This window comes from Lissotriton helveticus, chromosome 3_1 (assembly GCF_964261635.1).
Source record: "Lissotriton helveticus chromosome 3_1, aLisHel1.1, whole genome shotgun sequence".
NCBI lineage: Eukaryota > Metazoa > Chordata > Amphibia > Caudata > Salamandridae > Lissotriton > Lissotriton helveticus.
In genome coordinates this window covers 1,366,750,829-1,366,762,964 of record NC_136061.1, presented here as the reverse complement: position 1 = coordinate 1,366,762,964, position 12,136 = coordinate 1,366,750,829, and the positions used below count along the sequence as shown (strand labels likewise).

General features: G+C 42.6%; 1 protein-coding gene across 2 annotated transcripts in view; it reads right to left on the bottom strand.

Moving 5' to 3' along the window:
- The window catches only part of SLC35F5 (solute carrier family 35 member F5), a 786,684-nt gene that overhangs the window by 589,925 nt on the left and 184,623 nt on the right, over window positions 1-12,136 (bottom strand). For both annotated transcript variants that reach the window (XM_078682012.1, XM_078682011.1), the window contains one exon: window positions 4,314-4,457. In XM_078682012.1, the coding sequence (XP_078538138.1) occupies window positions 4,314-4,457 (144 nt within the window). The remainder of the gene's footprint in view (window positions 1-4,313; window positions 4,458-12,136) is intronic.

Sequence of the window (12,136 nt, the reverse complement as noted above, 5' to 3'; positions counted from 1 at the left end):
ACCTCTGCGGACACACATTGACACTCTTCCCAACACACCAACCCTTTACCCTCACCCTTCCTTTTTAAGCCAACTTCCTTTCCCTGATCTCTCTCTTTCAGTTAAGTTCGGGTGTCAAAATAGTTCCCCCTTGGCACGTTAGTTATGAAGCTGTGAATATATTATTAGTTATAAATAACTGTCTAATCAGGATCATTTCACACTGCAACTTCACGTTGGGGGAGACACCACAAGCTGGCTAATAGTTGAGATCAGGGGAAGGCGCACAATCGAGAGAACGTGCCGCCTCACATCACATCTCATCCCCATATCTCAAACTACAATGCACAAGACACCATGCGATGACACGTTTGCAGGTACGGGAAGTCACCATCTCTTCTCACATTCTTCAGTGATCCTACCAAAGCAATGTGATGTGTGTTAAATAACTCACCATGTATTACCACTGTGTTGTATAGTCGTTTTGGTATTGTGCAGATTACGTTCATCATTTCCTCTAGTACAATAACTGAATGTGTAGTGGACATAAATACTGGAAAACTAATAAAATATATTCAAACAAAAAAATGATAACAAAAAATACATTTTGCAAAAAACAAAAACAAAAAAAGGTAGCAGTACTAAATCTAAGGGTGAACTAGAATGGCAATTAGAATTACCTGGTCAAGGGACATTCGAATAACATTTGAGTACAACATCTTTCCACCTCCAGAGAAGCTAGTAAAACTTTATTTTTGAATATATGTTAATGTACCCTTTTTATGTTACAGACATTCATTATAAAAACGTTATTGGCCATGTAGGAAGCACGGCAGTACCATTTCATTTATTTCGGAATGTGACAATGAGAATTATTTTGAAAGTCAATCTGATCCAGAATTAACCTTGTACTGGTTACTAGAGTCCCTATCCTCCACTACAATGTTTTAAGTTGTGCTTCTCAACATTGGTCGCACTTTCCAATTAAATGTAATGCTGACAAGCTTTTTGTTGGTAAAGCAACACAACAAATTGTTTACACAAATGAAAGGATCATTTTAAACGTTCTAGGATTTCATAGTGGAATGCCATCTGCATTAATTAACAAGCATTTGCAATGCAATAGGTCTCGCAGCATTAAAGTTTGAGTTACTGGCATTGTAAATGACAATGCTTTGCATTATTTTTTTTTTATTTGCAATTGGTATATAAACATTGTTTGTGAATGGTTAGCTGTTGCTTATGCTAAGCGAAATTGGCAGTAATATAGATTGCTAGTCTTGCTTGTTATAAGCATACTGATTTAAAGCGCTCTGATGTCTGCGGTTAAAGTTTGTGCTATATAAAAGTGAAAACAAATAAATAAGCAAGGTAATTGCCAGAAAATTACAAATAGTGAGTGTATGGGTACTGGGGTTGTGGGGTGTTGATCTCCCCAAAAAAATTTACAATATTGCAAATAGGTGCATTTTAAAGCAATTTTGTGAATTTTAAGGGATATACAGAATCTTGAAAAGTGAGAGAGAGTACTGTGGAGAGCCAACCAACAAACAGGAGGAGAAAGGAACAATCGGCTGCAGGCTGAAGAAAGACTGGATAAGATCCTCGATGGGGAATATATACAAACGCGCGCACACACACACACACACACACAGATAAACAAATGGGGACACACAGTCCGAATTCACTCCCGCAGACAGGCACACAACTAGGCAGACAGAAAGAAATACACAAACGCACGTAGAGGCATGTACAGTCGAACACACAGACAAACACACACCAGACACCCGCAATACCTCACACCCAATGTGGCCGGCTAGAACTGTCTCCTCTTAATGGTCCCCTCGAAGTTCGGGAAGTTTGGTAAGAAGCAGTCAATGGGGGGTGGGTGTAGGGCAGGATGAGGGGGGCAAGGGCAGAAGCCGGGGGCAGTGTCGATCACACCGAGGAACACATGCCACAGGGGGTGTGAGGGTCCATCACACTTACTCACACATGCCAGCAGGGGGTGTTAGACCAGTGATACGGGGGGTGGGGGAAGAGGGCAGGGTCCATCAGGCTCGATCACGTACACAGGTCAGGGGAGGCGTCACCAGGGCCAACGCGTAGAAGGCGGAACAGCAGAACACCCTGTTCTCCATTATCGTGGCTGTGCTAGGACTGCTCTCTGTCAAGGATCACAGAGGAGTCCGGGGCTAGCCGGGAAGAGGCGGTTAGTTAAACAAGCGCTTTGACACCTTCGGGTAAAGTCTGCGCTATATAAAAACGCATTAAATGAATAAAAAAAATAAAAAAAGAGACAGCAGCCACCGCAGTAACCAGCGAGCACGTAAGAAAAAAAAACAAGCGTTACAAGTATTACAAGTGGTAATTGAAGTCCCATTACAAAATTAAATCACATCTTAAAATTCGGCAATAAAAGAGAGTAAACTCGTAGACTAATTGGGAGGGTGTAGCCCGGGATTGGAGTCAATAATAGTGAGCAGTGTGAATAATGGTGGTGTGAGCAGGGGGGTAGCACAGGATATCGAAGTTGGAGGTTTTAGAGACCAATATCGTAGCTCGCATACGGCTGGGGGCACCTTGCGGATTGGTAAGGAACGTGAAGAGTTAGCTCCGTGGGGTCTTGAGGGGCTTCCGTAGAGAGAGTTCGTGAGGTAGAGTCCGCAGTGTAATTAGAGGAGGTGCTAGTGCAGGCCGGGCTAAGCCTAAGTGAGCGTGATCACTATAGGAGCGAAGTAAAAGGTGAGGGGCAAGGAGCATTGCTCTCTGGAATGTGCGTGCAGAACAGTTCCCAAGGTGTACCGGGGTGAAGTTAAAAGACTGCTGTAAAAGATGGCAAAACAGGACAGCGTGAATTAAGAAGGTTGAGATCCAAGCGTTACTTTCTGGTATGCGCATGCAGAGAAATTCCAAATGTGAGTATTTAACCTTTCTGCATTACATGTATTTGATAGTCAACCCCTGGCCTTCGAGCAATAGTGAGCTGACAGAATCTAAATAAGCATTTGCTTTATGAGTATCACACATGCCCAGATTTTGAGGCACAAAGACAGAATACATCCTAGGCATACATTAAACGCAGGTACTTACAATAAGTTTTTCTCTGCTCCCACAACAGGAAACCGAAACCTTACGTGGGGCGGGACTTCCGCCTTCGGAAGCCCGCGCACACGCCCACGGATGGCCAGAGAAGCAGTGCTGGTGACGCGGGGCTCCCATGCCTGAGGGAGAGCCCCACGGAGTCTGCAGAAGTCCAGAATGCCGGTAAGTGGGGCTTAGTTGGAGGGGGGTGCGCTTGTGTGTGTGTGCGCGCTTGTGTGTGTATGTGTGCTGCGGCGGCGGGGGTCTCTGTATGTGTGTGTGCGTGCGTGTGTGTAGGTGCGCTCGTGTGTGTGTGTCTCTGTTTGTGCGCATGTGTGCAGAGGGAGGTGTGTCTGTGTGGTACAGCTTTCCAGGAGAGGAGACAGGAGCTGGCCACAGCGAGCGTGTGCGCGTGAGTGTGGCCCGCTCAAATCCGAGCGCGCGGCCAGCTCCTGTCTCCTCTCCTGGAAAGAAGACTCGCTGACTATAGGTCTTTGGCGAGACCGCGCTTCGCGCGGCTAACGCGTACGAGACCTAAAAAACGGACTCTATACAATATGATTTGGGACCACTTAGCCAAATATATGTTTTATGGTCTTCTTTTGTAGATTATTTGGAGAACCTTAGTTATAACATAGGTGTACATTCATTGAGTATGGATGAAGTACATAAACTCTGTGGTGTTTATTCTTTAATAGAGTATATTATGTTTTAGTAGACTTTATTGCTCCTTTCAGTACTCTGTGCCTATTATTGTTTATTTGCAAGATACCTTTTGTTAAGTAACATCGTTTTCATCCTTTCTTTTGAATCTGTTTACTATTCCTATTTTCCGTTTTTACATTCTATAATTATAGACTGTATTAGGTGTCAATAGTTCAGAATGTATTCATTATAGTGGGCACAATATATATTTTGCTAATAATATACTGTTATCATTTATGATAGTTTATGTTCACAATTTATCTTCCTAATAAAATCTTTAACAATTAAAAAAATCTAACCATGGACTGAAATTGAAATGCGTTTGTAGTACTACTATTCCGAAACAGACACAGAACTATTTTCCTTGGCAAGATACCAAAGTCCCCTTTCAAGTTAAACACAATGAATAAAACCTTTAATTCAGTGGTTCTACTCTATCTGGATAGTTTTATATATGTTAATTTCACATTTGAGGACATTCAATGATCAAACTCTTACAGAAGGTAACTACACAAAACTTAACAACACAGAAATATGTCACTTACAAAAGCAGCTGGTCTCCCAGGAAACTGTTGACTGCACTGCTGCCTCCATGGCTTCCAAACGATGAATCCAAAAAGGTATAGTACAAACATGGAGGTTTTAGCAAACGTACTGAAAAAGGGTTTTTTGTACTCATCAAATATATACTGAAAAGAAATAAGTGGAAGTGTTACAAGAAAAGGCCCTTAAACCAAAGCAAATAAATACAAATTCCATGGTACTTTTTCATTTTTGTTTTTGTTTTAATACTGCGAAGATATTGCTCAGACAAAATGTTAAGTATAATGTAATCCACAACACAGTTAGAACAAAAAAGCCTACTTATGTAAGAGAGTGAACCTTTGTGCATCTTTTACAAATTAACAGTGAATACAGAACAGTACATATTCACCTAATGGTAATGTGGCAATCATCAGTAAATTACATTTACAAAATGGAGTGTGAGAAAACAAATGAAACAACACAAATGGCACTCTACACAGAGAACAGAAATGCCAAAGCATGTTCTTTCTCTCAGTCCATGCTGCTATTGATACTTAAACCTGCCAAGGCAAGCCTGTACCTTTAAATATCTCTTAGTCACACTCTCATCCTCTCCCCTACTATCCGCTTCTCCCTGCGCACAGAGCCATTTCCTGAATGCTTCATCTGAATATGCATGTGATTATTAATGCATTCAATGTGTGTGCAGGATACTACAGGGTTGCACAGCACCCTGAGGTTGGCAGAGTAAGAAGGAGAGCAGCGGTGGTCCGAGATCAGGCAAGACCGTGGCTCATGCTGCCAAGCAGCTCAGGCTGAATTCACAGAAAGATCGCAAGAACCCTCTGCCCGACAAGAAGGAGGAGGCACCGCTGCAGCCGCCCATCACTCCAAAAAAGAAGGAGGGTGAGTGCAGTTGGGAGGAGAGCAGGTCGGCTGATGTACCTAGCGCGTCCCAACTGTTTTCCGATAAAGAACTACATAACTGCCCGCGGAGGTGCTGTGCATTTATATTTGTGCTATTATATCTCTGAAAGTCATTGCATCTTCGTTCAGTGCCCTTTTGCTCATATTGCTTCCTCCATTCATACGGAACCTTTTCTTGTTGCTCCGTGTAAACAACTCGTCTCCGGTAAAGCTGTTCCTGCGGGTTTACCGTGGCTTGACTTGCAGGCCTCAGGTGGCTGGCCTGTTACAACACTGGCAGCGCCGCCTCCCTCCGGGCGGGAGAATGACATGGCCCCAAATAGGAGCTCGCCCTACGCCACTGGGTGTCAACCAAGGTAGTTCCCCCGCACCTAGTGCATCACAGGAGAGGGCTGCGCCTCTGACCGCCCTTGACATGGAGAGCCTTAAGTAGGTCTTTGGCAGGAGTGCGGGCCCGCCCATTGTTGAATGCCTCCTTTTGAAACAGGTCTGATGTGAGTAGTAGCTTCCGAGATGCATGCGTCTTTTGTTGTTTACTTTGTATCCACCATCATATGTGATCGACTACAGATACCATTATGAAAAGTTTCTAGCTTACCGGAATGCGTGACAAGCCAAGGACACTATATTGTGAAGGTTAAAAGATGAAGCTGGAGTCTTTGAGTTGAGTTTGTTTATCATTTACCAACCATAGTTTATAGGCGGTGTCTAAACATGTGCCCCTTAGAGTCAGTTAAAATTCTGTTAGTGGATATCTGTACTGCTTGCCTCATTTTGTTGTACTAATGATAAATATTGAATTCCTCAAACTTTATATGTGGCTGTACGTTTGAACTAGTGAAACACTTGTATTCCCAGAGTACAAATAGCATATGGTTAATAGTGCAATGTAAAGCGGAAAAGAGGCTGGGGTGAGAGCGATAGGTACAAGCACCGCGAACGCGCTAATTGAAAATAGATGGCAGCTGGGGTGACAGTGGAAGGAACAAGCGCAGCAAACGTGCTTATAAAAAACAGATGGCGCACCTGCTGTAACCTCAAGCAGTAGGCCATGGGCGGATACATTTCCTGGGAAAGGGGGGACATGCACCCGCCTTTGCCCAATTGCGTGCTGTCTTTTGTAGAAAGACGAACGCAAAGCCCAACAGGAAAAAAACTAAAAACAAAAAAAACACACGCACGAGCGTGTGAAAAAAGTCCTGAATGATTCCAAGAGGTCGTTTTCCTAGAGCAGTGCATGAGTGCTGCGCTAGGCTCGACCTAAAAATGAGCAACAACATGAGGAATGAATATAAACACTTTAGTACATTTAATACATCCCCATTTGAAACCACGTTTCAAATAAATCAAACAAAAATCTAAAATCAAAAAATCTATATAGATATAAATATTTTTGATAAATTGAATCCATGGCCTTATGACATCATGATTTACTTAGAATGCAACACTTGATTATCATTGCAGCACAACATGTACAATTACTAGAATTCTGAAGTGATTCCCTTTGAGCATCATTTGTGAAAACTACCATTCCCACAATGCCTCTTAATGGACCGGGTGAGAGAGAGGTATAAATGGTGAAAGCAATGATGGACTAATTGATACCGTGACCAAGACCAGTTTGGTTGAAACGAGTAGGTGGGAGTGTTGGGTTGAGCTGCTTTATGACTCAATAAAGTACTTGGATATACCACAAGGCGAGGGCAACGTTATTTTCTGGTTGGAATATATATCTATCTCAGAACCAAGTTCTCTCCCCAAGAAAAGAGCGCGACACAGCTTCAGGATTAACAAGCATTTGCAATGCAATAGGGCTCGCATTAGGAAAGTTTGAGCTATTGGTATTGTAAATGACAAATTTTTTATTTATGTGTTGGTTTTGAAAATAGCTAAATTAATAGCTTTGTCATTCACAATGCCAATAGTTATATCTTTTGCAAATGTGACACCTATAGCATTTGTAATGCAATATGTGTTGTATTTACATGACTTAGATGTATTGATATTACAAAAAACAATGGCTTTTCATTTTTGTTTAATAATTAATACTTAAATAAAAGTTATTGTAATTTATAATGGCAATAGCTTAAACTTTTGTAAATAACTTTTGTGAAGATTATGTTCAGTGTATTTTATTGTGACGAAAATCCAATAACAGAAGTGAAATATTAACATCTTTTTGTGACATTTGTAATAAAGCTTGAAACATTGTGAGAACATATTTGAACTAGTTGTTGTTGAATGGTTGCACAGATTGATGATGTGGTGGCGCTGAGTGATGTTGTGGTGGCGATGAGTGATGCTGTAGCATTCAGTGATGCTGTTGTAGCGCATAGTGATGTTGTGGTGCCCCTGAGTGATGCTGTAGTGGTGCTGAGTGATGCTGTAGTGATGCGATAGATAGAGTGAGTGCGATAGAGTGAGGGCGATAGATTGATAGAGGGAAGGTGATAGATGGATAGAGTGAGGGTGATAGATGGATAGACAGATAGATAGAGTGAGGGCGATAGATAGAGTGAGGGCGATAGATAGATAGAGGGCGATAGATAGATAGATAGATAGACTGAGGGTGATAGATAGATAGTGTAATTATGTGGCGTGTAATTATGTGGCACTGAGTGGTATTTGGAGTATATGTTGCATAGAGTGCAGTGTAATTATGTGGCGTGTAATTATGTGGCACTGAGTGATATTTGGAGTGTATGCTGCGTTGAGCGCAGTGTAATTATATGGCTTGTAATTATGTGGCACTGAGTTGTATTTGTAGGTTATGTTGCATTGAGCGCAGTGTAAATATGTAGCATATAATTGTTTGGCGTGTAATTATGTGGCACTGAGTGGTATTGTGTGGAGTGTGTGCTGCATTCAGTAGAGTGTAAATATGTGGCATGTACTTATGTGGCACTGAGTGGTATTTAGAGTGTATGTTGCATTGAGTGCAGTGTAATTATGTGGCACTGAGTGGTATTTGGAGTGTATGTTGCATTGAGTGCAGTGTAATTATGTGGCGTGTAACTATGTGGCACTGAGTGGTATTTGGAGTGTATGTTGCATGGAGTGCAGTGTAATTATGTGGCGTGTATCTATGTGGCACTGAGTGGTATTTAGAGTGTATGTTGCATTGAGTGCAGTGTAATCATGTGGCGTGTAATTATGTGGCACTGAGTGGTATTTGGAGTGTTTGCGTTGAGCGCAGTGTAAATATGGAGCATACAATTATGTGGCACTGAGTGGTATTTGGACTGTATGTTGCATTGAGTGCAGTGTAATTATGTGGCCTGTAATTATGTGGCACTGAGTGGTATTTGGAGTGTATGTTGCGTTGAGCGCAGTGTAATTATGTAGCATATAATTATGTAGCACTGAGTGGTATTATGAGGAGTGTATGTTGCATTGTAATTATGTAGCGTATAATTATGTGGCACTGAGTGGTATTGTGTGGAGTGTGTGTTGCATTCAGTAGAGTGTAATTATGTGGTGTGTAATTATGTGGCAGTGAGTGGTATTTGGAGTGTATGTTGCGTTGAGCACAGTGTAATTATGTAGCATGTAATTATGTGGCACTGAGTGGTATTGTGTGGAGTGTATGTTGTAATCATTAGAGTGTAATTGTGTGTGAGGATGCAGAGTGTGTGAGGGTGCAGAGTTTGTGAGGGTGCAGAGTGTGTGAGAGTGCAGAGTGTGTAAGTGTGCAGAGTGTGTGAGGGTGCAGAGTGTGTGAGGGTGCAGTGCGACATTAAAAAGTATACTGATTCTGTGCTTGCGCTCAGACATCACTGTGCATGTCATAATAGTTGTGGTATTTATTATCATAGTGCTGCTACATCAATAAATGCACATCACATGCGGTATACTCTATGCATCAACATGAATAGTAAAATAAAAGACCTATAGGTTGCAGTGCGTAGTGCGCTCCGCACTGTTCGAAGAAAGTAAATTTAATAATGAGAAAGGACAGTTTTTTAATAAAATGTCCTTGAAGCGCTGATGAAGGATGTACAAAGAGCGTCTACTAATAAATATGTTACCACGAAGTAACAATAAGGAGCCGGTTAGAAAAAAGGGTAAAATACCGGCAACTAGCAAACACAAGTAAAGGCTTCATAAATTAATGAAGCGCAATAAATAAAAGCGGATGGAACCGAAAAAAAGTACAGGCTCCATTGATTAATACAGTGCAGTCAAGTGATGTCCTCGCCCAAAACACGCAAAAACATGTGCTTCACGAGGTAACAGACTCGCCAATAGGAACAAACGGTCTGGCCTAGGCAAGGCGGTGTGACGGGAAACAAGGACTGGACGAGAAGGGAGCGGGGAATGCCAGCAGTTAGGGAGGGGGTGGCAAAGCAGCTGGGGTGTTGCATGTAAACAACAAGCTCTGGCATTGCGCGGAGGCGGGCGAGGGAGCGGATTCCTTTGAAGTGTAAACCAGCATGAGTGCGGAGAGAGGCTCACAAGCTGACAAATGGTGTGCGATGTACACGCGCTCGCACACATGCACTGTATGAAATCTGCCTAGAAAAGCCTTTGGGTGCATTTTTTAAAGCCCCTACATAACATCTCGCCAACAAGCATTGCTAAAGCAATGCCTTAAGCGAGACCTAAAAATGGCTTTAATGATCTTTCTTGCGCATGAGGTGAGTAGTCCACTAAACACTTTGACGCGTTTCAGCCACAATTGGCTTTCTGCAGTGCCGATCCCACGGGCTCCTCATTAACCATAGGAGTAAAAACGGTGGTGGTGTTATGGCGACCCCTCCCAGACAGGGTGTTTCTTGCCCCTCCTCCTTCTTAAGGATATATACACAACTCGTGCTCTCCCTACCAGGCAGAAGGATGCTGGTTATTGAAGTCCTCCAAGGGTGCACATACAGTGATGCAGACATTCCAAACACCATGTGATGTCCCAAATGATGCAAGAAATCAGAAAGATATATACACTAAATACATCAAATGATTACTTTGGATGTGCACTCTGACTCACTCACACATCACAATGAAAACACCTCAGATGAAACAGCCAAACCTCACAATGGCAACAATTTGAAACAAATCACCTCACCTGAACTTTCACTCGACATCCTTGCCAACTCAAGCTGGAGGAGCCTGTTGACTGCCAGGCATAGATTTGCGATCAGGACTCAAATCCCAGATTGTTTTTTGTGACAAAACATCTGCCCCACAAATGAGCTCCCAAGCTGCCTGCCAAGACCCTCCGCCTTTAATACCTTTTACTCAACCTAAGGTGAAGGTTCTAGAAACCTTGCCCTCTTTCTTCTGTTACGAAAAACTGAGCAGACTGTACTGGTCTGTGTCAAGGTCAACACAGGTCAAGACAGAAGCTGGCGAGGCCCCTGTATTTTCCACACATTTCTCTGGCAACAACAATCTCTGCTCTGAAAGGCTCTGAAAGGCATTAAGCACACTTCCCACACATTATCCCAGCAAAGCTTACGAAACCCTCCATCCAGCAGAAAACAAAACAACCTTGAACGTAGATAAACAACTTGGGCAATCTGGGGGCCTGTGCGTGCAGAAAGCTCTAGAAAGACAGTCAGGATTCATGATGACATGAGGCCATGTCACAGCCAATAGATAATACTTCCCAATGTACAACACATAACACTGCACTTCGAGACCAGAAAGTATATTATATATCATGCTTTCAAATGCACATGCCACGTTCTATTCTAGGCAAGCTGTTCTACTCTCTGACAGCTCCCACTTTAAGACTGCAAGATTAAATCTTCAAGGACAAAAGCATATACAGGACATACATTCATGCTAGGGTAAAATTAAACACCAAAGTCAATTGAAGTGAGGGTAGTCAAAGGTCATCACGTGGTGTCAAACCAAAGGAGTGCCTCTAGCACTACACTCGCCCTTTGGACTCTTCTGGCCATAATGATATAATTTGATAAATCTGGACCGCCAATTGCACACTTTGACATCCAGTGTAAAACTTTATTCATCAATGCTGTGTAGACTCTGAGTGGGTATGTTTCAGCTATGGCGTGTTTACTAGGACAATTACAAAGGGTCAGACAGCCGGGGGGAGATTTAAGATTGAGCAAATCTTCTGTCGATTTATTTCCTTCCAATTCTTCCCAAACCGAGGCTGCCTTGCTCTAAACAGAGTCTCTGTAGTACGAAAAAAGGGAGCCTCTTGCCCCTGCAGAATGCAAAGCATGACTCTTAGGAAGGAAGGTTATAGGAGCTTTTGGACAATGAGTAGCCAATTGAGGTGGCATTGATCTTGCTGAAGTCATCGATGAAGACTGTACAATAGGACTCCCGCTCACAACCCCTCCCACATGATCAACCAAACTGCACTGCCTTTAAAACTGGGCTGCTGTAGTTTCACGCCTAGCCACAGATTGAGAAGTAGCCAATGAATTAGCACTACCACTTGATTCTTGTATAACCTCTGGCACCTTGGTTACTCTCTCATACAAACTTATCCCTTGCGTGTTGAGTATGGCTAAACAATCTTCAATACATTTTAATCTATTTAACAATGTTTGCAAAAGTCGGGAGATAGTTTGTTCCAACTCTGCATGCAGTATCTTTGTTTCACTTAGGGATCTGAGATGGGTTCTCTACTAACAAGTGTTGGCTTTTGCTGTTTTACACAGCCTCCCGCCCCATATTTTCTTTTTCACAAGTGGTTCCTTAGGGGATCCCCTATCTCCAATGATACTTAAGGGGATAGGAGAATGAGTTAATACACCCTCACTAGGGGAACAACTTACTTTTATTAGGGCTGGAGTAGCATTGCCCATACTGACCATAGGACGTGCCCGGGGTCTCATTTCCCCTCCAGAAATCCTTCTTTCAATTAGCTCAATCTCCTGATAAAACATCTGCAGCTTGTGAGAAAAGAGTCCAGTGTGTTGATGGTCTTGGCTCCTTGGTC